This window comes from Aythya ferina (genome assembly GCF_964211825.1).
Source record: "Aythya ferina genome assembly, chromosome: 1".
In the NCBI taxonomy this organism is placed as follows: Eukaryota; Metazoa; Chordata; class Aves; order Anseriformes; family Anatidae; genus Aythya; species Aythya ferina.
The window spans coordinates 70693439-70717192 of NC_140296.1; the positions used below are offsets into that span (position 1 = coordinate 70693439).

At 46.0% G+C, this 23754-nt stretch overlaps 2 protein-coding genes across 3 annotated transcripts in view; one reads left to right on the forward strand and one right to left on the reverse strand.

The window, feature by feature from the left end:
• Nucleotides 1–572: 572 nt before the first annotated feature.
• Nucleotides 573–6622, forward strand: CHST7 (carbohydrate sulfotransferase 7). Its single transcript, XM_084535311.1, has one exon. It carries the CDS (start codon nucleotides 663–665, stop codon nucleotides 2088–2090), a length of 1428 nt encoding a protein of 475 aa, XP_084391437.1. The 5' UTR covers nucleotides 573–662; the 3' UTR covers nucleotides 2091–6622.
• A 12614-nt stretch (nucleotides 6623–19236) lies between these two features.
• Nucleotides 19237–23754, reverse strand: part of SLC9A7 (solute carrier family 9 member A7) — a 62467-nt gene continuing 57949 nt past the window's right edge. For both annotated transcript variants that reach the window (XM_084535289.1, XM_084535288.1), the window contains one exon: nucleotides 19237–20980. In XM_084535289.1, the coding sequence (XP_084391415.1) occupies nucleotides 20732–20980 (249 nt within the window). In that variant the 3' untranslated portion in view covers nucleotides 19237–20731. The remainder of the gene's footprint in view (nucleotides 20981–23754) is intronic.

Consider the following 23754-nt stretch of genomic DNA (forward strand, 5'->3'; position numbering starts at 1 on the left):
AGGCAGGGGCTGCGCTGGATTTTGGGTCTGTGTTTTCGTATTTAAGCACCTGCGGTCGACCTCCTGTTGGCTGCGCAGCTCGGATGAAGAGATTTATTTAACTTATTCTGGGAAGCCTAAAAAAGCGGATGCTGAAGACCGAGTCGGTGATGTTAATGTTCATGGTATAAGCAAGGAGAGCGGCTGTCAGAAGGGGATCAGGTGCTGGGCGTGCGGGCTGCAGGACCCGCCTCACTCGCGGGCTGCCCACCCCCAGCCCCCAAACCCAAACCCAAACCCAAACGCAAACCCTGGGGGACAGCCCCAGCAGCTCCCCTCCTGCAGCCCGCCCCAAACCCACCGCAGCCTGAAAACACACCCGCACCTCTCCTCGCCGCCTTCATTCCCCGCAGAGCCCGGAGACGTCGGGACCCGGCCCCGCACCCCCGGAGCCCCCGGCCCCGCGGCGGGGCAGGTGCGGCCGCTTCCGCGAGGAGGAGGAGGAGGAGGAAGAGCAGCAGCAGGAGGAGGAGGAGGAGGAGGAGGAGGAGGAGGAGGCGGCGGTGCCCGTGGGCGTGCTCCCGGCGGGGAGGGCCGCCCGCAGCCCACACCCCCGCCGCTAACTTCGCCGCCCTCCCCGCCGAGCCGAGCCGAGCCGAGCCGGGCCGGGGCCGCCCCCAGCCATGAAGGGCCGGCGGCGGCGGTGGTGCTGGTGCTGGCGGGGGGAGCCGCGGCGCCTGGCCGTGGTGCTGGGGCTCTACACGCTGCTGCTGCTGCTGCTGGTGCCCTACGCGCTGGACTACGGGGCCAGGAGGGCGCGGGGGGACGAGGAGCCGCTGCTGCGGCGCTGCCCCAGCCTGGAGGAGGCGCTGAGCGAGTGGGGCTGGGAGCAGCGCCCGGCGCCCACGGGCGACGAGGAGGACGAGGAGGAGGAGGAGGAGGAGGAAGGCGGCGGAGGGGCGGCGGGGAACGGCACCGGGGCGGCGGCGGCGGGCAAGCGGCACATCTACCTGCACGCCACCTGGCGCACGGGCTCGTCCTTCGTGGGGGAGCTGTTCAACCAGCACCCCGACGTCTTCTACCTCTACGAGCCCATGTGGCACCTGTGGCAGGCGCTGTACCCGGGGGACGCGCTCAGCCTGCAGGGCGCCCTGCGCGACATGCTGCGCTCCCTCTTCCGCTGCGACTTCTCCGTGCTGCGCCTCTACGCCGCCCCGGCCGGCCCCCGCGACCCGCTGGCCCCCGGCTCCCCCAACCTGACCACGGCCGGCATCTTCGGCTGGCGCACCAACAAGGTGATCTGCTCGGCCCCGCTCTGCCCCGCCGCCCCGCGGCCCCGCGCCGAGGTGGGGCTGATCGACGGCGCCGCCTGCGAGCAGCGCTGCCCGCCGCGGGCGCTGCGGGAGCTGGAGGCCGAGTGCCGCAAGTACCCGGTGGTGGTCATCAAGGACGTGCGGCTGCTGGAGCTGGGCGCCCTGCTGCCGCTGCTCAGCGAGCCCGGCCTCAACCTGCGCGTGGTGCAGCTCTTCCGAGACCCCCGCGCCGTCCACAACTCGCGCCTGAAGGCCAAGCAGGCGCTGCTGCGGGAGAGCATCCAGGTGCTGCGCAGCCGGCACCGCGCCGAGCCTCGGGGACCACCTCGGCCAAGGGGACCCCCCGGCCCGCTGCCCCCCGGGCTGCTGGGCGCGGGTCGGGCACCGCCGCCGCAGCACCGAGCCGAGTTCTTCCTCGGTGGAGCGCTGGAGGTGATCTGCCAGGCCTGGCTGCGCGACCTGCTGCTGGCACGACGCGCCCCGTCGGGGCTGCGGCACCGCTACACGCAGCTGCGCTACGAGGACCTGGTGCGGGAGCCCCGCGCCCAGCTGCGGCGCCTGCTGCGCTTCGCCGGGCTGCCCGTGTCCCCTGCCATGGAGGCCTTCGTGGTCAACATGACCCGCGGCGAGGCGTACTCCTCCGAGCGGCCCTTCCTCATCTCCGCCCGCGACGCCCGAGAGGCCGTCCACGCATGGCGGGAGCGCCTCAGCCGCCAGCAGGTGCGGCAGGTGGAGGCGGCGTGCAGCGAGGCCATGAGCCTGCTGGCCTACCCGCTCAGCACCGATGACAGGCGGTAGCGGCCCCGGGACCGACGCCAGGACACCCCGTGGCATGGGGGCCTGTCTGAGACAGGGGAGCAGTGGCCTCATGGGCCTCCGCCTTGGCGTTGGTGGACATGTTGGCATTGGCGGACATGTTGACATTGGTGGACATGTTGGCGTGGACATTGGCGTTGACGGACACATTGGCATTGGTGAACACATTGGCATTGGCCTTGGCGTTGGCACACAGAGGGAGGGAGGTTTGAGCACCCGCTGGGTGCCAAGAGGCCAGGGAGCACAGCTGCCGAGGTGACGATGGAGGGGACACGTTCTTGAGGTGTTTGGTGAGAGATGCCCTCGGGGCACAGTGCCAGACTCTGAGGTCCACTAGATGTGAAACTGCGACCCCATGCCAAGAATGGGGGTTGTGTAAAAAGAAAACAAGAATGCTGTGTTAAATTTTAAAAATCCCCTGGACAACAACTCTCGGTAAGGAATCCGAGGACTCAAAAGTTATTTACGTAAGAGGATCACCCCTTCCAGAGCATGAAAACACGTTGTGTTCCACTGTATTGCTATTAAAACACTTAAAGGAGGCTTCTGTGAAATTCATGGCGTTTATGCACGGCCCGACTGCCAGAGTCTCATGCCACGGGAGGACGTCCCGCCGAGGGAGGAAGCCTTGGTGTTGGCGCTTGCTGAGCCCGTGTGAGCTCTGTCTGTGTGGGTGGCTTCGTCTCTTTCCCGTTCCTAGTTGCAGTTCCCCTTTGTCCCTTGGAGAGCTTGGGTATTTGGTTGTAGGAGCAGGGAAAGTGTTTGGATGCTTAAGTGTTTTGGAGATGTTTGTTTCTTAAATCGTAACTTTTCTAAGGAAATCTGTAACCCTTTTGTAAAGTTGGATATTTTAATACATTCCTGTAGCTTCATGGTGATATTCACGTGCAATACAGGTGGCTAACATGTTTTTTGCGGACACCCGTAGAGATAACTGTAGCTGGAAGGTGAACTCTTGGTATTTCCATTTTGTTTCCTCAACTGGATGAGTGAATCACTTTTCTTCCCTAACTTCCTGACTGATACATTGTGCTGTGCGCAGGTTCCCCTGCTCACATCCCTTCCGAACAATAACATCCTCTCAGCTGGTAACGCGTGTGCTTAGACAAAAGCAAATGCTTCCTAACAGGGCTGAGCAAATTCATCTTGGCGTAAGAAGCTCCCAAATAAAAGTTTGTATTTAAGTGGGGGGAGGGGGAAGAAAAACGAGAAGAAAAAAAAAAACACTCTAAGTTTCATTTTGGGTTTTCAGATGATATTTTCCTGCAGACTTCCTGGAGCTTGTATGAGAAGGGTGTGTGTGTGTGTGTCTGCAAGTGTCTTCGTTCTGTTTCTCAATTTGGGGATAGGAGGTTTAAATGTAATGTGAGGACACAGCGCTGTAACTCGTTACGGACGACTTTTGAGCCCGTTCCAACCTGACAGCGTCTCAGTGGCACTGCAGGAGTATACGAGGCTGTGGGGACGCTTACATACAGTCCTCCAACACAAAGTGAGAACACGAACTTCAAACTGAGGATAATCCAGGCTCAAGAACAAAGCTATATTTATATAAAGTGCTGGAAATAAAGGCAGTTCAAAGGGGTTACGCTCTCTTACAAGAAACATTTGCATTGCACTGTAGTTGTTCATGCTTTGCATATTGCACTGTAAAACATGCCAGGGTGTTAGGGTGAGCCTTAATTTATTTGAGCTCTTTTCCTTCCTCAGCCTTCCCACCCAAGGGTACATTAGCAGTAGAAGCATTGCTGCTGTCATTGTCTGAGGAAAAGGGCAGGCATAAAAGTGTTTTTGAGTAAATCAATTAACTTCATGGTAGCATGCACCATACAGTTGTGCATCATTTGGTTTCTGCTTGAGGTAAAAATTGCAGGGGCCCATTTTGTATGGAAACCACCTTTGTATTATCTAAGGGATGTTTCTGTGTCCTGCTGTAGGTAAGCATGAGAGCAGATTCGGTCTCTGGATGTTGTGGTGCTGTTTAGCAGTGGGATTTGTTTAGATGAACAGTACCTGTCCTGATGCCTTGATCACCTGTGTCAGGTAGCCTAAGCTGGCAGACACCCAGCCTGGCTTGTGCAAACAGGTTTGGGAAGAAAATACGATTTAATCGCATGCCAAAAGACAGTACGGTACTTATTTCCTTACGTCAGATGGGAGATCAAAATGCAGGGTAGCTTGCCGATTTGTTTCTCAGCACACTGCAGTCACGGGGTTGCACTGTGCAGTTGTTGAGCATTCGCTTCACCTTGGCCAGGAATCTCTTCTTGCCACTGCGGGTTGTGATGGTCTTTTGTAAAAGAGGTTGTTGGAAGCGCATGCTTAGCCTCAGTTCGTCGTGGTAAGACAAGAGGTGCTTATAGCTGAAAATATCCACTACCTGTACAGCGTATAGTGTCTTCTGAAATAGTTTTTACACTTGACAGAGACGCATTTTCTGTACCCATATTTATTTTTCTCAATGGAAGGTGCTCCCTTATGCACTTTCTTCTTTCTGCTAGTGATTCATTCGATTTTTTTCTCACCCCAAGCTGTTCTCCTAAGACCCAGCGTGGTTCCTGCAGGTTTCTGAGTACTGTGAAAAGGGCTCTGTTCTGCAAAATGTACAAAAATACAGCAAGTGCAATTTCCGTTTTGCATTCAGGGCACGAGAGTTTATTAGAAGACTCCGCTAAATGATCAACGGGGAGTACATGAAGTGGAAAAATGGAGTAGCACAGAGCAGGATCTTCAGGCAGGATGTGCAAGAGCATCCAGGACTGGGCAGCAGTTGCCTAATGGCAAGTTTGAGTAGTTTAGGCTGAGATTTGGGGAAAGTGTATGCTTGTGTTACACTGCTTGTAATGAATGAACAACTTTAATACATTGAGCCTTGGTGGGAAATGGAAACAAAACTGACGAACGCTTATACAACTTATTTCTGTCATCTGGTTTTACTTAACTTAAAGGTCGTCATGCGTTCGCCTTAAGGGAGGTCGAAACTTGAGCACCGTAACTGTACGTAAAGCCCTGTGTTCTAGATGCGGCGTTTCCACGCTGGAATTGCTAATTGCTCTGTCACAGCACTGTGCCTGTGTTTAAATTGTTAAATTTAAATTGTTGGGCGACAACTGTGAGAAACGCTGGAGGTCGGAGTCAAAAACTACCGAGCCCCTGCGTTGCTTGTAGTGCTAGAGCATCACTTGTACATCCCCGTGGTACCGACTCACATGCTTCAGATATAACAGAAATGTTTTCATTGCTCAGAAGTGTTTATTTCTTTGGTTTCTTTTTGGCAGCACAAAGCTCTCCCGGTGCAGCATCCCCTGAGAAGCATTAGAGCAGGCATGGAGAATGGCAGCAAAGTTCCTTATTTAACAGCTTCGGCATCACTCCGGTCATTTCTGTCCTGTTCCCCCGCTCACTGCCTGTCCTTCAAGAAAAGCTGTGAGTTTATACGTTAAGTTCTCTTCAGGCATTGATACCACAGATTTCAGTAAGAGCATAAAAATCAGCACAGAACTTTGGGGTTTCTTATGGTAACGCAATTAAGCAACACCCCCGTGGAGAGCTGAGCTCTCGGAAGGCAGCAAGGAGCCAGCACGCCTGGCAGCACGTGCCGTCCTTTTCCTCAGCCTGCAGAACTGTCACTCAGCCTCCCCGGTGGTATTTGGGGTACAGGGACAGCGAGTATGGTGCTTGTGCTTTCTGAGAACCACCCTGCAATCCAGCCGGCACTGGGACTCTCTGAACTTATTTCGCCATCCCTATTTAACTGGACGTGGCACCTACCGCCGTGGAGACGAATATGGCAAAAACAGGATTGTCAGAGCAAGTCTTGTGCTAGCAGAAATTTTCAAGGCCACACTGGCCATGGGAGAGAGACTTTTTAAAATCCAAACTCAGGCTTTTAAATCCAACTTGGATTTTTAGATCCAAAGGCATTGAGGTTGAGGTTTTCTGTGGCTAAGGGCCCTGTTTCTGGCTGTTGAGGTGTACCTCCAGCGGTCTCGGCTCCGGACAGCAGGCTGGCTGGAAGCTGGCTGGCTCTGTAGAGCTTACACCCTGTGCAGGCATTTAGCACCAGCAGATTACAGCTTCCAGCACTGAGCTGTTAAGCTCTGCTGCTGACCCATGGCACCATTTCTTGTGTTGGTAAATGGGAATCAGACCTTTCCCTGGTGCTCCCAAATTTCTCTCCTCATTTCTAATCATATAACTTTGCCAAACTTTAACTGTATCTAGGCTGAAATGTTTCGTGTTGGGCTTAAGGCTCAGTTCTCTTTGGGAAGTTCAGTCCATCTTCTTTCGAAACCAGGGTTAGGATGCGGCAGTCTTTTGCCTGTGTTCCAGATGCTCTCCAAGATGTCTGTGAAATCTTCTGTCACGTCAGTGCTTTGGGACGAGCACTCCTGTTCAGGCAGGGGAGCTGACCTCTGTGTGAGGGATGCGTGTTCTGTTGCCATTCCAAGTTGGCCAAATATATTAATGTTTGCAAAAAAACCAGCATGTGCTCAGTAAAAGTGGTTTTGGTATATGTGTGTCTGTCTTTATTTTGTACCAAACAAAACCTGCCTTGCTTTTCTCTTCAGCACGCATGCTGAGACCTCTGCCTTCCCCACAGGAAAGCTCGGTGTGGCGTAAGGCACACGGCAGTGGGTACCAAAGCCACGTAAATACCACCAGGAGCTGCCATCCCTGCACTGCCGCTGATGCCTTCTCCTCCAGCCCCATGCTGCCCAAGAAATTTCTTAATTGCCCCACAGCTTAATTGCCCCTAGCAGATCTGAGGTGGGAGCAGCACCCTCCTGCTTAGCTTTTACAAGGTTCTTCCCCCCCATTGCCCCTCAGTACTGTCAAGCTTGGCTTGTGAGGAAAAGGGGTGATGTGGGAGCTGCCTGGTCCAGCTGGGATTTGGGAGCGCCTTTGCGATCCTGTGTGCATCGGTCATTAATACCCGCAGACAGAACAGATGTGTCTGGAGGAGGCCCTTGGCTGTGTCCTTGGCCCCAGTAACAGATGTTTGCACTTCGGATTGAGAAGCGCCAGTGCTGGCAGTGACTCATGTGCGTGTCACTGACATCTATTGCTTCCAAAGAATATACAGGATCCTCGGCTGGGAGGGACACACAAGGATCATCGAGCCCAAGGACCATTGAGTTCCTTTCCATGCTCCTCAACAGCTGTATGCATATCGCAGGTGTTTTTTTCCACAGGGTGGACCTGTCTGGGGAGGAACCGATCCCACATGAAGCCTGGCACTTGCAGAAGGGCCACAGCAGGAGCCAGCATGTGACAGGGGTGCCGGTGGCTCGCAGGGTGACCCTGAGGTGTGGCTCTGAAGGAGGCTTCTGAATGGGGCAGGAAGGGAGGGAAAAAAAGACAGCTCCTTTTAGGAGACAACTCCACTAATTTAGAAATGGAAAGGGATTGCTAGGGTAGACAGCCACGTGGAGGCAACAGGTGAAGCTGTGTGATCCAGGAGCCCTGTGGCCTGTGGAAAGTTCCACACCGAACGCTGAAACCTGAAAAATGGGCTGTCATGTTACAAAAAGAGCCAAGCCCGTGGCTCGCAGATGCTTTGTGCGTTTTGTTTGTGCTCTGTGAAAAGGAGGTAACGCTGACCTCCATGGAAAGGCTGCAAAACAGTTTGCTCTGGAGTACCCTGCAGTGGGCTGTCGTCACACAAAGCTTCCTAGGAAGAAGCCTGGTGACTTTGTCTTTGCCAGGATTTGAGCAAAACGTATTAGAGCTCAGCTGTACCATAAATCACAATGAGCAAAACTAATATCATAAATTCGTTTGCCCTGCTTGCGGAGAAGAGAGGAACCGAGGGGGAAGGGAAAATGCTCTGTGTTTGTGTAAACACAAGCCACGTGCGTGTTTACTTGCGATGGGTAAAAATCCAGCTGTGTACCCAAGTGTGCGGCCATGCAGCCCTAATGCTGCCCTAATAGTGGATGAGCTGCCCTTAATGCTTTGCTAGGAATTTGATAAATTATTCTCCTCTTGCTAATTTATGCACATGCGTGAAACAGGTACTTTCAGCTATGTTTTAGCAAGCATTTAAATCACAGGAAAGAGGTGAAAGAGGTGAGTGCAGTTGTTAAAATAATGAGAGGACTGTACGAGATCAGCCTAAGTACAGAAGAAGCCTCACTGGTGGAAGTTTTGGAAACCTTTCCTCAGCTTACCATAATCATTGTTGCTACTGCTTGTGAAAAGACGACTTCGGAGAACTGTCTCTCCTCTTTTTTCTTTTTTTTTCCTAAAACCAGTGTAAGAATAGGCAGTGATACCTAGCTTCATCTCAGGTGTTTTGAGGGCAATAGGATGTGACATCTGTCACCTGTCCCAAGCTGTTCATTAAGGATGGAGACTTCATAGCCCCAGCAGCATGCCCACCGTTAAGTTCTCTCTACTGTCTACCTGAATCATTCCTCCTTCAGCTGAAGCCTTTTACTTCTCTTACTGGGTGCAGAAAACAGTCTGCCACCACTTGCCTGTACCAACTTTGTTAACTAATCTTATCAGAAGCACACAATTATATGATTTTATTTTTTTTTTATACAACAGCAGCAACAACAAAGCATTAATCAGCTTTCAAGCCTATTAGTTTCCAGTTCAGGCCTCAACTTGGTAATTCTTGTTCTTATAGAGCAATTTGGGGTCATTTATCCTTTCATATTGAGCAATTTCCCTATTCCACACTCAAGCTGCAGAACCACTCCAAGGCCTGCCTTAATGCCACCGTATCAGATAACCAGATAAATATTTCAGCTGCTTATATAACACCAAATTCTCACATGAATAGAGGTGCTTTTGCTTACTGGTCTTGCCTGTTCCAAGTGGGTTTTGTTTTGTTGTTGTTTTGATATAAGAGGTGGAAACTGATACAAAACAGGCTCCAGCCTCAAGTTCCTTCTTTCTGATCAAGTGACTGTAATAATATCAGCAACAAATGAGGAATCATTTTACATGAATTTCACTTTGCATCATGAATTGTAAATTGGGTGCCATAGCTTGCTATTAATTCTCACTAAATTCTTGCTAAAATATTTGTTAGCTGGCTCTTCTAGGAACTTACAGTCAAAGCAGTTACATTCACATTGGGAGCATCTAGCCAGCATTACTTAAAATGTTTCTTGATAGAGGAGCTAGGCTGTGCTCTGATAAAGTTTATTATTAAAATCTTAAATACTGCATGGCAGTGGGTGAGGTGGGAGGGGAGTCTCCTGTGATGCCACAAACCCGACAGAATAATTTAGAGACCGGCAGTTAATTAATGGAACATTTTCCTCTTCTAACGATGCTCTGCTGAATGCAGAAGCAGCGTAAGGCCCTGCGGAATAATTCCCAAGACTGATTTTTGAATTTCTGCAGGGCTTCATCTACATATGAAAAGATAATTCCATATTTAGTGGTTTTAAACCAGTGAGGGTAAAAATTTTCTGGGGAAGTTGATAGCTCCTCTTTGCACTAAACCAGCCGTAGGACTAGAAGCATCTTTTAAGTTTGAGCCATAATTTGAGCACCTGTAATGGCATAGCTGCAATTTGCACAGAGCAATGTTTGCATCCTTCGGACAGTTAGGTTTTGCAGGAACTGCCAGAAGGTAAAAATTGGGCTGATTGCTGCAATCAAGCTTTTTCATACTTTCATTGCGTTACTCTCTGTATGAAGAAAGCTTGAACATCTACAGGAAAAAAAAAATCCATATCCATTGTCACAAATTGTGTTGGATAAATGCCCAGAATGGACCACCACGTTTTTTTAAATGGTTGTGCCATTTTTTTTCCACGCTGCTGCCTTTGCCTTGCCTGGCTATAGCAGTAGCTTTGTTGAAGCCTGCAGCTAAGCAATGGCTTTCAGTAACCCGAGGGTAGGGTTGTTCACATTTGCCCATAACGTTATGACAGATGGCTCCTTCCTAGCAAAGGGAGAAGCACAGAAGTTTGTTGGTGTTATTTCCCACTCCCCCTTCCTAAATACCAATCCCCCGTGTAAATCATGTTTTGTCTGCAGGGTTTTATCAACGTGCTTGTTGCTCGTGTTAGGAGACTCCCTCGCGTACCCATTGACTAAACAAAGCTGCGCCTAAATCCCCTGGGATCTCCTCCCTGCAGCTGCTTTAAATTGCTCAGCGCTACTATTTACGTGGGCTCTGAACCTGAACAGCTACCTCTGGTTGAAACAGAAAAGAAAAACACAGTCGAGACCCAGTTGTTCATACAAGGGAGGTGGCAACGCGCCTTTTGGGTAGCGATGGACCCGTCTGGAAGGAGAAGGTTGTTGATCCCCACCTGTGGGGGTGCAGCCATGCTCCTGCCCCAGGTGGTTGCTCCAGTACCCCTCCAGGAGCAAAACTCACCAGGGGAGCTCTGCTTCTTGCGACCATTTCAGAAACCAAAGACAAGAGAAGCAATTTTCTGCGCAGACTAAAGAGCGTACAGCAAAAGATGGAGGGTATGACTAAGCACACGAGAGCTGTCTCCTCTTTTAGCACAATGACTAAAAGCTCTGTTGGAGAGACAAGGCTGGGGCTCCTGTTTAGAAACGGGGGCGTTTCAGCTTGGTGTTTAAAATTTCGTGTCATAACCCCAGTTTCTGACTGTAACTGGGGCATGTGTGCAATTACTCAGCCTCTCTAGAACAAAGCATGTTTTCTGAAGATTACAGCTGATTATGCTTCCCTTTTTCAGAGCGTATGTTATCATTTAGCATTTAGACACAATTCTTGTTCCATAACAAGAGAGCAGACTGGATTTTAAGATTTTAAATAGACACGGGTTTGATCATTTTATTTCATTAATCAGATGGCTCAGAACACTTAAACAGTGTGTTTAGAAAAAAAGTCACATTTTCAAGCATTACACTGCACAAAACTGAACATTTTTTTAAACAAACAAACAAAAACAGCAAACAAAAACCTCTTTGCTCCTAACTTCACAAACACATGACTTATGTTATTTCAAGTGTGTTGCAGAAATCACTTGGTCTGAGAGTAGGGTTAGTCTAACAGGAGTAAATAGTTTCTACTTAGTGATTCCAGTCTTGGTTGGGGAAAACAGGAGGTAGAATAGATGAACAAAATTCAGTTTCTTTGCAAATACTGAACTCAGTCTAAATACCTATGATGTCTTGCAATGCAAACAGTATTAGGTTGATAAACACAAATTGATGATATTAAGGGATGCACAGACTGCCTGGGGGAAAGGCAGCGTGCAGATCTTCCACAGTTTGTCAAGCACAATTTCATTCTTACCACCATTTCACAGCATTATTTCTACTCCTCCCTTGTTTGATCTAGTTCAAATATTCAGCTGATGCTAGCATCCCGAGAATTTACTGAGTATCCTTAAAAAGCTTGTTTTTATTCAGAACTTGAAAAGGAAGTCCCCAAACATCTGAGGAAAGCATATTGCAAAAGAATGGTTTATTTGGATTGAAAAAAAAAAAAAAGTTGCAAACAAGTAGCATTAAAAGCATCAGATCTTCAGTCTCCCAAACAACGAGGCTGTGTAGCTGCAGGCAGGAAGCACTGTGATCTTCTCAGGTCTTAGTTTTCCAAGAGGTGACGTGGTAATGTTGAAGAAGAGTTCCTTTCTCTTTAAATACCGGATCTGAACTTCATAACTTACCCGATTACAAGCTTTCGCACGTTCTCACAAACGCTAAAACCTACTTCACTGCAGGAAGCCTCGACAGGCTTCTCGCCTTTGGATTTAATGCAGAGCTTCCCTTCCTGGCTGCAGGGCCCCTCCAGGGACGGGGCACAGAAGGACCTGTGCCACCTGGTCAGCAAGATCCCGCTTTGTGTGTACAAAGGGACAGGGCACCAGCAGTCACAGTCCCAAACTTGGAGCACACACCTACCTCAGCCAAACTGAAGCTGGGGAGGCTCAAGAACAACTTCCACAACACGTTCAGTCACTTTTATAACCTCGTCGTGGACCAGAATGGACAAGCACAGACAAAATGCAGCACTTCTAATGACTGAAAACGCTCCTTCAGCTACGTGTAGGGAGCTGAGACGAGGAGGACCTGCGCTAGGCCTCGCCTCCATTGACTGGAACTGTAATACCTCGTGCTCGGATCTGCTGACTGGGGATCACCCTGCCATCAAAAAACACAGTCACTCACTTCATGCAAAGCCTCAGACTATGTCCATGGGAAGAGGAAGACCATCCAAAGCAACTCGTGCACTGCTGCTTGGAGCAGACCTGTATGAGCAACTGCTGCACTGGGCCCTGAATTCCCCTGCCCCACAGCCTGCACAGGTACAGCACAGGGGTTAACACAAGGCAGCCGTTTCCAGCATTCATCTGTTTTATTGAAATAACAGAGAGCAGCTCCCTGTATATGAAGACAAAAGAAAATACATCCCAACAGTGGCACTCGGCCTGCCTAGGGGACAGCAATGCAGCTGTGTGGTGCTCGCCCCCCTCCCCATTTTTCAGCGGCTCAGGGACTGCCTGAGGCAGGGGCCACGTTTGGGTTGTGTCCGAGCAGTGTCAGGGGCACTGCTCTTATCAGAAGTGCTGACTTTTGTTCGAAAGCATATCACTGGGTGCAAAGGCTGTGACAGCAAGTTTCACTATTTGTTTAGAGTAAAAACACCGCCTTTGGGTTTAATTTGTCCCTTCATGTCAACAGGCAGCCTTTCATTTGTTTTAGTGAATCGCTCCCTGGTCTCCTTTGCCACACCACATTTTAATTTTACAAAGCCATACCGGATCTCCCTTTGCCATCTCCTTTACCAAACCAAAACAACTCAGCTATTTACTCATTACGTGAAAATTACACTGGATTTCTGGTCACCTTACCTGGCTCTGCCTTTTCAGTTTTGTGTCCATTCAAAGACAACAAAGGCTGCAGGGGACGCTGATGACAGGGACATGTGGTGGACTTCAACAGTAAAAAAAATAAATAAATAAAAATGTCAAGACAGCACTTTGCTGACCTAGAGCAGGTGTCTGTGTTCATACCTAACCCGAAACTTGTTAGCAGCACAGCAGCTCATTGCAGCACTGGGTTCTCTTATTTTAAAAATTTTTTTTTTTTTTTTTTACAAAGGGCTGCATGGACAAGGCCTTCATCAGCATGTTCAAACACAGCTGAAAGCACAGCGATGCCTGCCCACACAACTGAATGTTTAGCTACCTATGTGCACACATCAGCCAGTGGCAGAAAGCCCAGCAGGTGTTTCTGTTCCCCCTCCTCCACTACTAGCACCCTAGAACAGAGCTTTCACAATATTTTTGTTTTTTATCTCTGCCCCAACCCCCTTTTTTTTAGTTAAACAATATAGTTAAACAATAATCCATTGCTATTTGACATCATTAAGATACTGAGCTCCCAAGCCAGAGGTCCAAAACACCTGCATTTTTTCAGTGCACGAGCAGCCTAAGACCAAAACAAACCTTGAAAGTGCAGAGTTATTACTGCCCTTCTATCCTCACAGCTTCAGGTGTAAATAGTGGAAGGCTTGCAGTTGCTGCAGCTATCACCACTACGAAGAGGACGTATCAGCAGGTGGAGTGTTATATTCCCATTTTACCAACCCTGTGCTTACCACAGTTACTTCAGTGGCATTAAAAATGCACATGAGAGATGAATGCTGTCTCCGGGAAGGATACTGACTCCGTGTGGTACAGACCTCCCTGATACAGCACTTGCCACAGCCCCAGCTTGAACCTGTCAGGTAATGCAGGGTGTAGGTGCTTTGAGAGCAAAGGAACAGAAGTTACCAAAAATTTTGGAGAGGACATCTACCACAGCAGTGTTAGTCAGGACAGCATTAGCTACTTTGGTTATCTAGTGCCTATTTATGTTTGAAGTAACCTTCAGACAGCTCCTGCAACTTTGCCGCTGTGTTATCTTAAGTAGCAACAGGTTGCGAGTTCTGCAAATGGCAGACTGATAAAAGTTAGGTAAAATGCTGCTGCTGATTTTGTGCTCTATGGACAGATCACAACTAATGCACACACACAAAAAAAACAACAAACAAACAAAAACAAACAAAACAAAACAACAAAAAAAAAGAAACAACCCTGCAGTTACAGGATATAGTGTTAATGTTAAGGAAATGCACAGAAGGCTAATCTCCCTTAAAGGAAGAAAAAATTTAAGCCATCCTTGGCTGGTTTACCTTCTCCCTGTCCCCCTTAAGCCAGCTCTGGTGATATCCCTTTCTTTACTTCTGATTTCCCAAACGAAAACCAGACGAACTTACCTTAAGTGACCCCTTGTGCTAGAAGCTGTTATTTCACAATGGCTATTCCTGATATGCTGGTATGATCTAGAAGAATGTCTCCTGGCACGCTGCTTTCTGGTATTAATCTGTGTCAGCATCAAGACACTCAGTAAGGCAACCTAGGGCTGCAATTCAGAATCCGACAGGGGACGATGACCTCCTTGATTAAACTAAGATCTGGAAATGAAGTTCATGAATGCATTACAACATGGAACTGCGTGACCTACTTCTCCCTTGCCCTGCAATAGCAGCAAAGACTTAGTTAAAAAATAAATCCAATCTCTTTCTCATAGGCTAAAACCAAATATGTAAACACTGCAGCAAAACCCTTTTAAGTCGAGCATTCACTTTCTCTGAGGGAACATATTTTTCTTCCAAATAACCACATCAAAGTGGCCCTATAAGCGCAGTATTTCAAAATATTGCTATCTAATTGACCAGATTATTTTTTTTAATGCTAACAATGTAGCATAGCTTTGACATTGCTCTCAGGCATAAAAACTATGTCTATTTTGCTCCTTTTTTTTTTTTTTTAATCTTGCATATTAAATGTGCTTATATGGGATGCTTTCAAGTTTTGAAAGGTTGTGAGGTGCAGAAAACAAGGAGCATCGAAAATTAAATGAAAAAGCATTATGTTAACAAAAGCTAGAGCTAACCCAGATGTTTTTTTTTTTTCCCAGAATGAAGATTGCTGCCCATTTGTACGCACCAACCTAAGTCCTTTCTGGCTCTATGCTGCGGAGCATGAACGTGGGAGGAGCACAGGCTTTCTCCACATCAGTACACAGTATTTCCCTCCACGCTGACACTTTTCTACAGCATCAAGCTCCATGACACAGAGCACAGGCAATCGAGAAAGTCCTTTATTCCAGTACACATTGTCATGAGCTGTCTCTGTTCAGTTTCAGTCCCTAGATAAAGCTTTGAACCTAGACCATGATTAAGAAAGTAGTACAGGATAAAGGTGTATTGGCTAAAGCATCCAAACCAGATGTATCATTTTATTACCCAAAAATCTGACTTGATTTGAGTACTTAATCTAGTACTAAGTTCCATAGCAAAAGCTTGTGCACATCCTGTATCAAACTAAGATGTGAAATGTCATTTGAGTCTGCGACACAGATGCAAACAATTGGTCTACGTTTACATCTTGCATGTATAAGGCACTTTCACATATATCAGACTAATACTACCCTAAAAATGACTTTCAAAGTCACTAAAGACTTTTAAATTCAAGAAAGCAGAGCAGTGATGAAAAATTATTTTTAAACGATTGTTCCAAGTTCCTTTCCTTGCCCTGGACTAGAAGAAAATCAGGGTGTCTCTGTGAAAGACTTTGAATCTATGATGAATTAGGATGGGGGTAGTTTAATTACTGTTGTGTTATCCTAGCAGCCTTACTTTAGGGTAAGTTATGCAGAAGTCCCCCAAAACTTTTCAGCATTTAGGAGTGCAGGATTAAGAGTAACAGTTGTTTACAATGCTGTTCCCACAGTAAAGCTGCCTGTTAAAGCCATTTCCTGGCTCTGAAATTCACTGTTTCCTCCCCACTTTCCTTCTCTTTCACTTCGCAGGCTCCTTTCTACTGGAAGTTATTTTTTGGAAGGGCACTCCCAGCATTACAGGCCAAAAAGTGCCTGTGGTTCCTCCCTGCAGCACGTGAACATCTCCTCCCCAGACCTGGGGAGCAGGACCCTCCTAACTACACTGCAGATAGGGTTTGTGGGAGCTGCTTCTTATAAAGAGGAGTTTTCAATATAGGAACATCTGAAATTGTTACTGGGCCTGTTTTTTGCTTAGGAACATATTCATGGTACTAAGCAGCTCTGTCCTGCTTTCTGTGACTCTAGTCACAACCAAGATGACACCGGGGCCATTTGGGGATATTTACTGCCTTTTTTCCTGCACCCTCCCTTGCTTATAAGCTTCAGAGGGTCGCGAGTTCAATGTTTGGGAGAGGAACAGTCCCTGCTGATGATGCGTTTGAGAGTCCTCCCCGCGAAGGTCCTCCCCTCACCCTCATCTGGAGGAGAAGCTCACCACGCCGGGACTTCCGAGCGCTCAAATTCCATTCCCACACTTGTGCAGAAGCAGAGACCACGTCTGCCAAGACTGAGGTCAAGCATGTTATTCCTGTGAGCTACTTCAAACAGAGTTAAAAGAAACACTGGAAGTCTCCTTGAAAGGCATGTGAAACATATTAGTTTCCCCTCTTTTACTGTTCAGAATTTAAAAAAATAATAATAATCTGATCAATACTGTGAGAAGAGCGACTGCAAGGCAAGTTACACAAGACAGACCATCCTTCCCACAGCAATCTACAAATCGTCTTGCTGAATGATTAAAATCACGGGGTGGGGCCTCTTCATTAGTGTAAGTTGCTTACCCTGTCTATTAAGGTTGCTAGACTTCTTCCTACGAGGCCTTCTGGCCGCCCCAGGAGCAAAACAGAGTAGCTATCTTAACAGCAGGCACGTTAACCTTTGCAGTGTATTTGTCTCGGATCAGCTCACTGGAAGTTCAGCCAAACACATTTGTATTTTTTTCCTGCACTCAACATTTCTGCAGTCCTTTCCCCAAAGGCAATTCCTTCCATGTGGAAAAAAAAACCACCATACTACTTCTCAGCTTTAACTGATAAACCGCCTATAGCCCTGCAGACATTATGGGAACCAGCCTTTTTGCACAAAACACGCGGTGTGTACAAGTCATTCGTCTCACGCTCACACAATTAACAGCAGGCTAAGCACAAAAACACCTCATCTAGGTATTTTCAGTGTTCTCCCGAGTTCTGTAAATGGAAGCCTTCGCAATTCTTCCCCCAAACATTATAGATGAACATACAGAGAGGTTTAGGTAACTTCTTAGTGTCTGAATATCATGTTAATGTATCACTTGTATATTGCTGTGGCCTGTTGTGCAATTAAATCAGTGTTAGCTTCTATGAAGTCTTCTATGAAGTACTGAAAGAAGACCAGGGACTCCACTTTGCCCGTCTCCACCACTCATATCAGGAGATACCTTGGAAATTTCAGGTGAAGATTTCCAGCAGTAAGTTGACGATGCAGTAAGCAAAAACCTACAAGGAGGAATCGCTCAGCCCCAAGCACAAGGGCAGCCACACAGGCTGCAACACCCCACGTTAGTATAGCAGTACCTTTTTCAATGAAGACCATCATCTTACATGCTTTCCTCTTCCTATCTGAAAAGGACACTAGTATGCATCAATCGCCATTCATCCCAATCTTAGGCTGTTTTCTCTGTGCAAAACCTCACGCACAAGTCCTAAGAACTTACACATCTGCTGTGCAGTAGGTCAAGTTCTTGCCAGCTCAGCATCTTATTGGAAAGGAACTGAAAGGATCTTTAGGAGAGCACTAGTTGGTGAAGTACGCAGCTTTTCAGGACTGGGTGTTGTTTCAGGGCAAGCAGCTTTATTATATTTTTTTTTATTTTGTTTCTTGCTTTTGTCCCTCCCTCCCCCCCCCCCCCCCTGCACTTTTTCAGTAAAGGAAAATTGGGAATTTTGTACAAGGATCAATGTAGTAAGAACAGGCTAGATAGTGCAGCTTACCTTCAGCTGACAGTGGAAGATTTCAGTTGACATTTTGGAAGATTTAAAATAAAGAATTAAAAGATTTTTAAAAATAAACAAAAAAATTGAGGAATAAAACTAGGGTTGTATATACAGGTCTCTCCTCATTATGTTGGAGAAGTGTTTCAAGTAATTCTCGAAAACAAAAGTTAGACTACTTTATTCATCACTTCTCATCAGTGATCAGTCTACTTTCGTTGCCCTTTCACAACCACATTTTGGGCTTACTGGCAAACTTAATTCATAAAATTATAGAATGACTTGGCTCAGAAGGGACCTTAAATATCACTCAGTTCCACCCCCCCACCATGGGCAGGGACACCTCCCACCAGCCCAGGTTGCCCAAAGCCCCATCCAGCCTGGCCTTGAACACCTCCAGGGATGGGGCAGCCACAGCCTCTCTGGGCAGCCTGTGCCAGGGCCTCACCACCCTCTGAGTGAAGAATTTATTCCTTACACCTAACCTAAACCTACCCTTTTTTAGTTTAAAGCCATTCCCCTCTGTCTTGTCACTATCTGCCTGTGTAAAAAGTCACTCTTGGCCATTTATCTTTGCCATAGAAATTATAAACATAGACAAATAAATCTACTACAGATGATTTACGGATGCTTTCAAAAGACTTTAGTCTTCCTAAGAAATCTAATGAAATAGATTTTTTATTTTTACAATCTGTACATGATCTTTCTTCTAAGGAACAGATCTCTGCATACACCCCTGTTTTTCAGTCAAAGTAATTCGGTACATTTCAGCTTCAAGCTGCCTGTAAAGGTTTGCCTTACTGTATTATGTACATTTATTTTGGATAAATTTCACCGTCTCAAGCCAAAATTTAGTTCATACAACTCGCTGATAACTCAATTAACTGTTGTTGAAGCCTCAAGTCCTCACTCAGAGTGGGTCCTCAAGACTCTTGTTTCCATAGTTTTTAAGCTACTTTTATACTGTCAGCACTTAAAAAGAAAAAAAAAAAAATGAAACAAGCCACAAACAGTATAAATAGAGTGTGAATCATTGCCATCTTTGTCTTTCTTGAATTTGTTCTTCTCAGAGATCTTCATCAGGGTTTGTTACTCTTCACCATGTAAGATCAGAGCTCAGACCTCCAGTTTTCCCCACAAAAAAAGCTTCTTTGTTTCCTTGAGTCTTTCTTCTTTAATGTCAGATAGTCATTACAGATCAATGCCCTTTAAAAATTTCATCTTGGAGGGACACACAAGGAGGTAGATCACTCAAACACATTTGAAAGAAAGCAGACTTAGACGATACAACTGCAATGTTTCTCTGTAGCAGCAAGTTGTCATTGTTAGCCCATCATTAAGTTTAATAGTTGAGGAAAAACAGAGTGGGTATTAACTCACACACAATTTTATGACGAACAACTGAAATGGCAGCAAGATAAAACCACAATTTTTAGACAAACTGATATTACATCACATTAGTGGGCCACAGAATGGTTTGAAAAATAAACCTTTCGAGACATGAGAAATGACATTTTAGCATGCTTTAAACAGCTGAACTGCTCTTCAAAGCATAACAGTTTTCAGCTACTGGCAAAGACAATGATATCGCCTCACTTTGAAAGTAAAAAGCATTAAGCAATACGTTAAAGCTAGCCTACATGTAAATGGGCTAAATACTAGGCAAAGATTTTATTTTCCCTTTTCACATTTAAGATGATACTACAGTTTGTCACTTCTGTAGTTTATATATTGTTGTGCAATGCCCCACTGAAGTTTCACATCTACTCTGCAAAAAAGAAGAGCAGTAAACACCTTCCTTTTAGGATAGACACAAATGGTAAAGCCCGCAATGTTTGTCTGTCCTTATAGTTAAATGTTTGCTGTTTGTCGCACAGGAACTGCAAGCAGAGTCTATGGATTCTTCTGAGAAATATGAAACCTCACGGTTCCATGCAACTTCAATACTGCTTTCTTTTTTTTTTTCCTTCCCTTCTTTTTCCTCCTATCAGCTGTTTTCCCCAGCCCAAGACATATTTCCACCTCTCTTCAACTGATTTTAATAGCCTTAAGGGAGAGAAGGTTTTTCCTCATGACTTCTGCTCAAGAGCCTGGCTCCAGGCATGTCTTGGACCACAAGAAGTTGGACGTTACTCTTTTGAGGCACTAGACGTAGGCTAGTAGTCAAGTTGCCCAAAGCTAAGGGGACAAACAGCTCATTGTCTTCCTATTTAAATACATGTCCAGTGAAGAAATTTTCCCTTTTTTTTTTTCCCCTGAAACACATTAAGTACAGCTTGTAGTAACAGATTTGCCACAGTGCTGCATTCACGCGCCTGTGCTCCTAAGGTACACTGTCCCATTTTACCTCTGGATTCCTCATCCTCACTAGAGAAGTTAACAATGGATCTCTCCACATTCAGATACACACACATTCCTTTTTGTCTCATAATCATCTTGTTTATATTTCTTCTTCCACATTCACAAGCTAAGCCAAGACAAGCTCAGTTCTATGACAATTTTGCCACATACCTCTTCTCAGAGAGAGCTGCTGCAGCTGAACACGACAACTGCAGCATCTTAATTATACCGAGATTCAATGTGTGGTTTAAAAGCAGAGCGTGACCAGTTTTCATTTGTCTGTTTTCAGACATTTAGAAAACCCCCACTGTCAGCATCTTGAGTAAAAAATAGGGGACATCTTCAGACCTTAGTAAAACCACTCAAACACATTAACTTGTTCAAATAAGCATCCCACCTCAAGTGACACAGTGGCCTGCAGTCTTCCTTGATCCATCCACAGAGCAAGAGTTGTTTTTACTGAGTCAGTAATCATGCATTGTCTTCCAGAGGAAAAACTAGCCGGGTACCCCTGCTCGTAACTTCATGGTCTGCTGCTCCCAAGTCATGTTCCAGCGCCTCCTCTGAATTACTCTTTGTTCTCCTGCCATCAAGGCTAGTGGTAGCTGTATGGGGGCCTGAGGAACCGTTTGCAGTTATTGTTGTGTCACCATATGTCACAGTGAGGTCACCGTCGTTGAGAATAAAATCAGAATCCTCTTCTCTAAGCTGTTCTTGATTCTGGAATAAAGGAGAAAAGTCTTTGTACAGTGCACAACATTAGGTCTTTGCCAGAGAGATAATGGAACAGGAAAGTTTACCTACATGTCAATACAGAAGCAACAAGAGGTAGAATTCCACCTTAAGAAGGTGTTAAAAATAACCTTGAACCCAGTGTTTGCAAATCAGATTACTGTTCTCTGAATAACTACTGCTCTTGTGGATAGATGAGGGGGAGCTGAATCCAAGAACAGATTTAGCAATTTAATAGCACTGTAAGTTCACCAGAAGTACAAGAGAGAAGCAGTCTATGGTGGTTTTTGCATGACAATTTAGAAGGCTGTATAGAAAAAAGAAAGACTTGAGACCAAGCACAATTAAGTAATTCCAGATAAAGTCTGAGTTGCATCTTTCATTCATTAGACAAGTTCAGAAGCAGAAGATTCATGTAAGCTGCTAAGAATTCATTAAGTCCAAGTTCTTTATATTCAAGGTTTCCTCAACAAATTGTGTTTAGTTCTTGAACTAAACATTTCAAATATCTGCTTACTCTGTTTACCTGATACTAAACTGAGAATTACTTGACCTAGTTCTTAGGAACACTCCTGAGCCCTGGCAGTAGGAAAGGCTGATAAAAGAAAATGCTTCCTTCATAAATTTGTGACTAGTTCTGAAGTGTTCTCTTTTCAACGTCATTCAGGCAAGTGGCTCATCAAGCCCTATGAATTTGTTTTGATAGAGATGGGATGAAATACATTGTCAAGGACTAGAAATCAGTGAAGTATAATAAAACACTTGAATTTAGTTGTCCTACGCAGCATAGTACAACAGCAAGCCATTACACCATAATTCACTGCTGTTCAGCATGGTCTTCACAAAAGGCTGAATTGGTCAGAAAACGGCTTTTCCTCACGTTCGAAGAAAATTCTATCAATACTATAACCTTGCTGTCCTACAACTGAAAGCATTTCTCCATGTGAATGGCTCCATATTGCTTAAAGAAAATGAAATTTAGGTGCATGTATTGCTGCTCTCCCTGGTAAGCTGGATGCTGATCAGGCTATGTTCTCATAATGCATCATTTTCTTCCACTACAGCAAAGGAAGGAGGGGACAGGGCACAGGCTGTGTGAGATCAGCCTGACCAGAAAACCCTACTTCTATTGCAGAACAGGATTTCAGTACACTTGAGACTGACAATTTTGATTAATCTGTCTGCGATGAAAATCTCTGTGCCTAGCTAAATAAAACTTCCTGGGAAAACTGCCTGTCCTTATTTCAGGATGACAACCACTCAAAATAAAGCAGCATAACCCTCTGGATGATACAGAATGTCAACTAGGCAGGACTCAAAGAGGTGTCAGGAGTTTACCAAAACCAACAAAAAAAAGTGATGCAGTTCAGTGTCAGGTACAAGACAAGTCCTACTTAGACTGAACGCTAATTTCTCAGCACCTTTGTGGCATCCAAGTTTATCATCACAGATTTACAGGTAGTATTACTGTGATAAAGAGCACTGTTCTCAGAGAGCAAACAGAGTTTGGGATTCTTCCTTTCTTTGATTACAAAAAAAAACCCACCAAACTACTGAACTGTCTTAATGAGAACAAAAGTAAAAATTAAAAGGTTCAGATACAGTGAACAGAACTGCCTTTATAAGCTTTACATGGCAAAAAATAAGCAAGTCTGGCGAGTAAAACCAAGAGGAACAAAAAAGGTACAGAAAACAACCAGCTGTTTAAGAAAGTCTGATATCCTTCTATATTCCATTTTTGAAGAGACACTCAAATTAAGATGACAAGCAGAAACACTAATACGAATTAAAAAAAAAAAAAAAGTAGTTGTGACCGATTATATTCTAAAAAGCCCAAGAGGCTGCAAAGATGTATCACAAGTTGCCTGTCATGGTGTTTGCCCTTGGAATAGCATCAAGGAAGGGTAAGCAGTGCACTTGGAGGTACTGCGATCAATCCCAGGGCAATATGTGGAGCAGCTCAGCAAGCTCCAGAGTCACCTCCTGACTCCACAACGCCACTTCACAGCGAGTCCTGGCAGCAAGGGCATACCAGATGTGAAACTAGCAAGAACACACATTACACCTGAGCTTCCCCAAAAGGCTGAACAGCTCTTGGAAGAAAAATGTTGAGTAGAGATAGGGGCCACAAGCCTTATACTATATGGCAATTCCTAACTAAATCTTTTCTGGTTTTCCCAGGTTGTACGTGCACGTACATAAACACAATCAGTTCCAGAGAAAGCACTGAGCTTTCTCTCAATATAGTGAACAAACATTGCCTTGTGTGAGGCAAGCTCTTCTTACTTGTTTCCCTTCTGAAGTACGCTGCAAACAGCAGGCAATTCATTTCACACGCTTCCCCAGAGAACATACATGAACAAACCCATGTAGTATACAGATTTGATGCTACGTTTACAAGCACAGAGGATGCATGAATAAACCTACTGTGCTTCATGCAGCATGAACAATTCTTTCAAGAAAGACAGGAAATGTATCCAAGTCAGTCCCTCGAGACTTGAAATTCTTCCAAGAATAACCCTAAACTGGCCTCTACAATCCCCTACAATGCTGTTAAGAGTAACTTCAATTCGCTCAAGAAATACAGGTCTGAACTTCACTACTTAAAAACTATCATGTCTAAGTACCTAAATCCAACATCCTACAAAAGACTGAATCTTGTTTCAACTTCGGCACTGTAACCCACGGACTTTACAGCACTCTGTCCAACTGGTCGTAAAATTTGTTTGAGAGGTCACATGCCTATGACCACATGCTGGAGA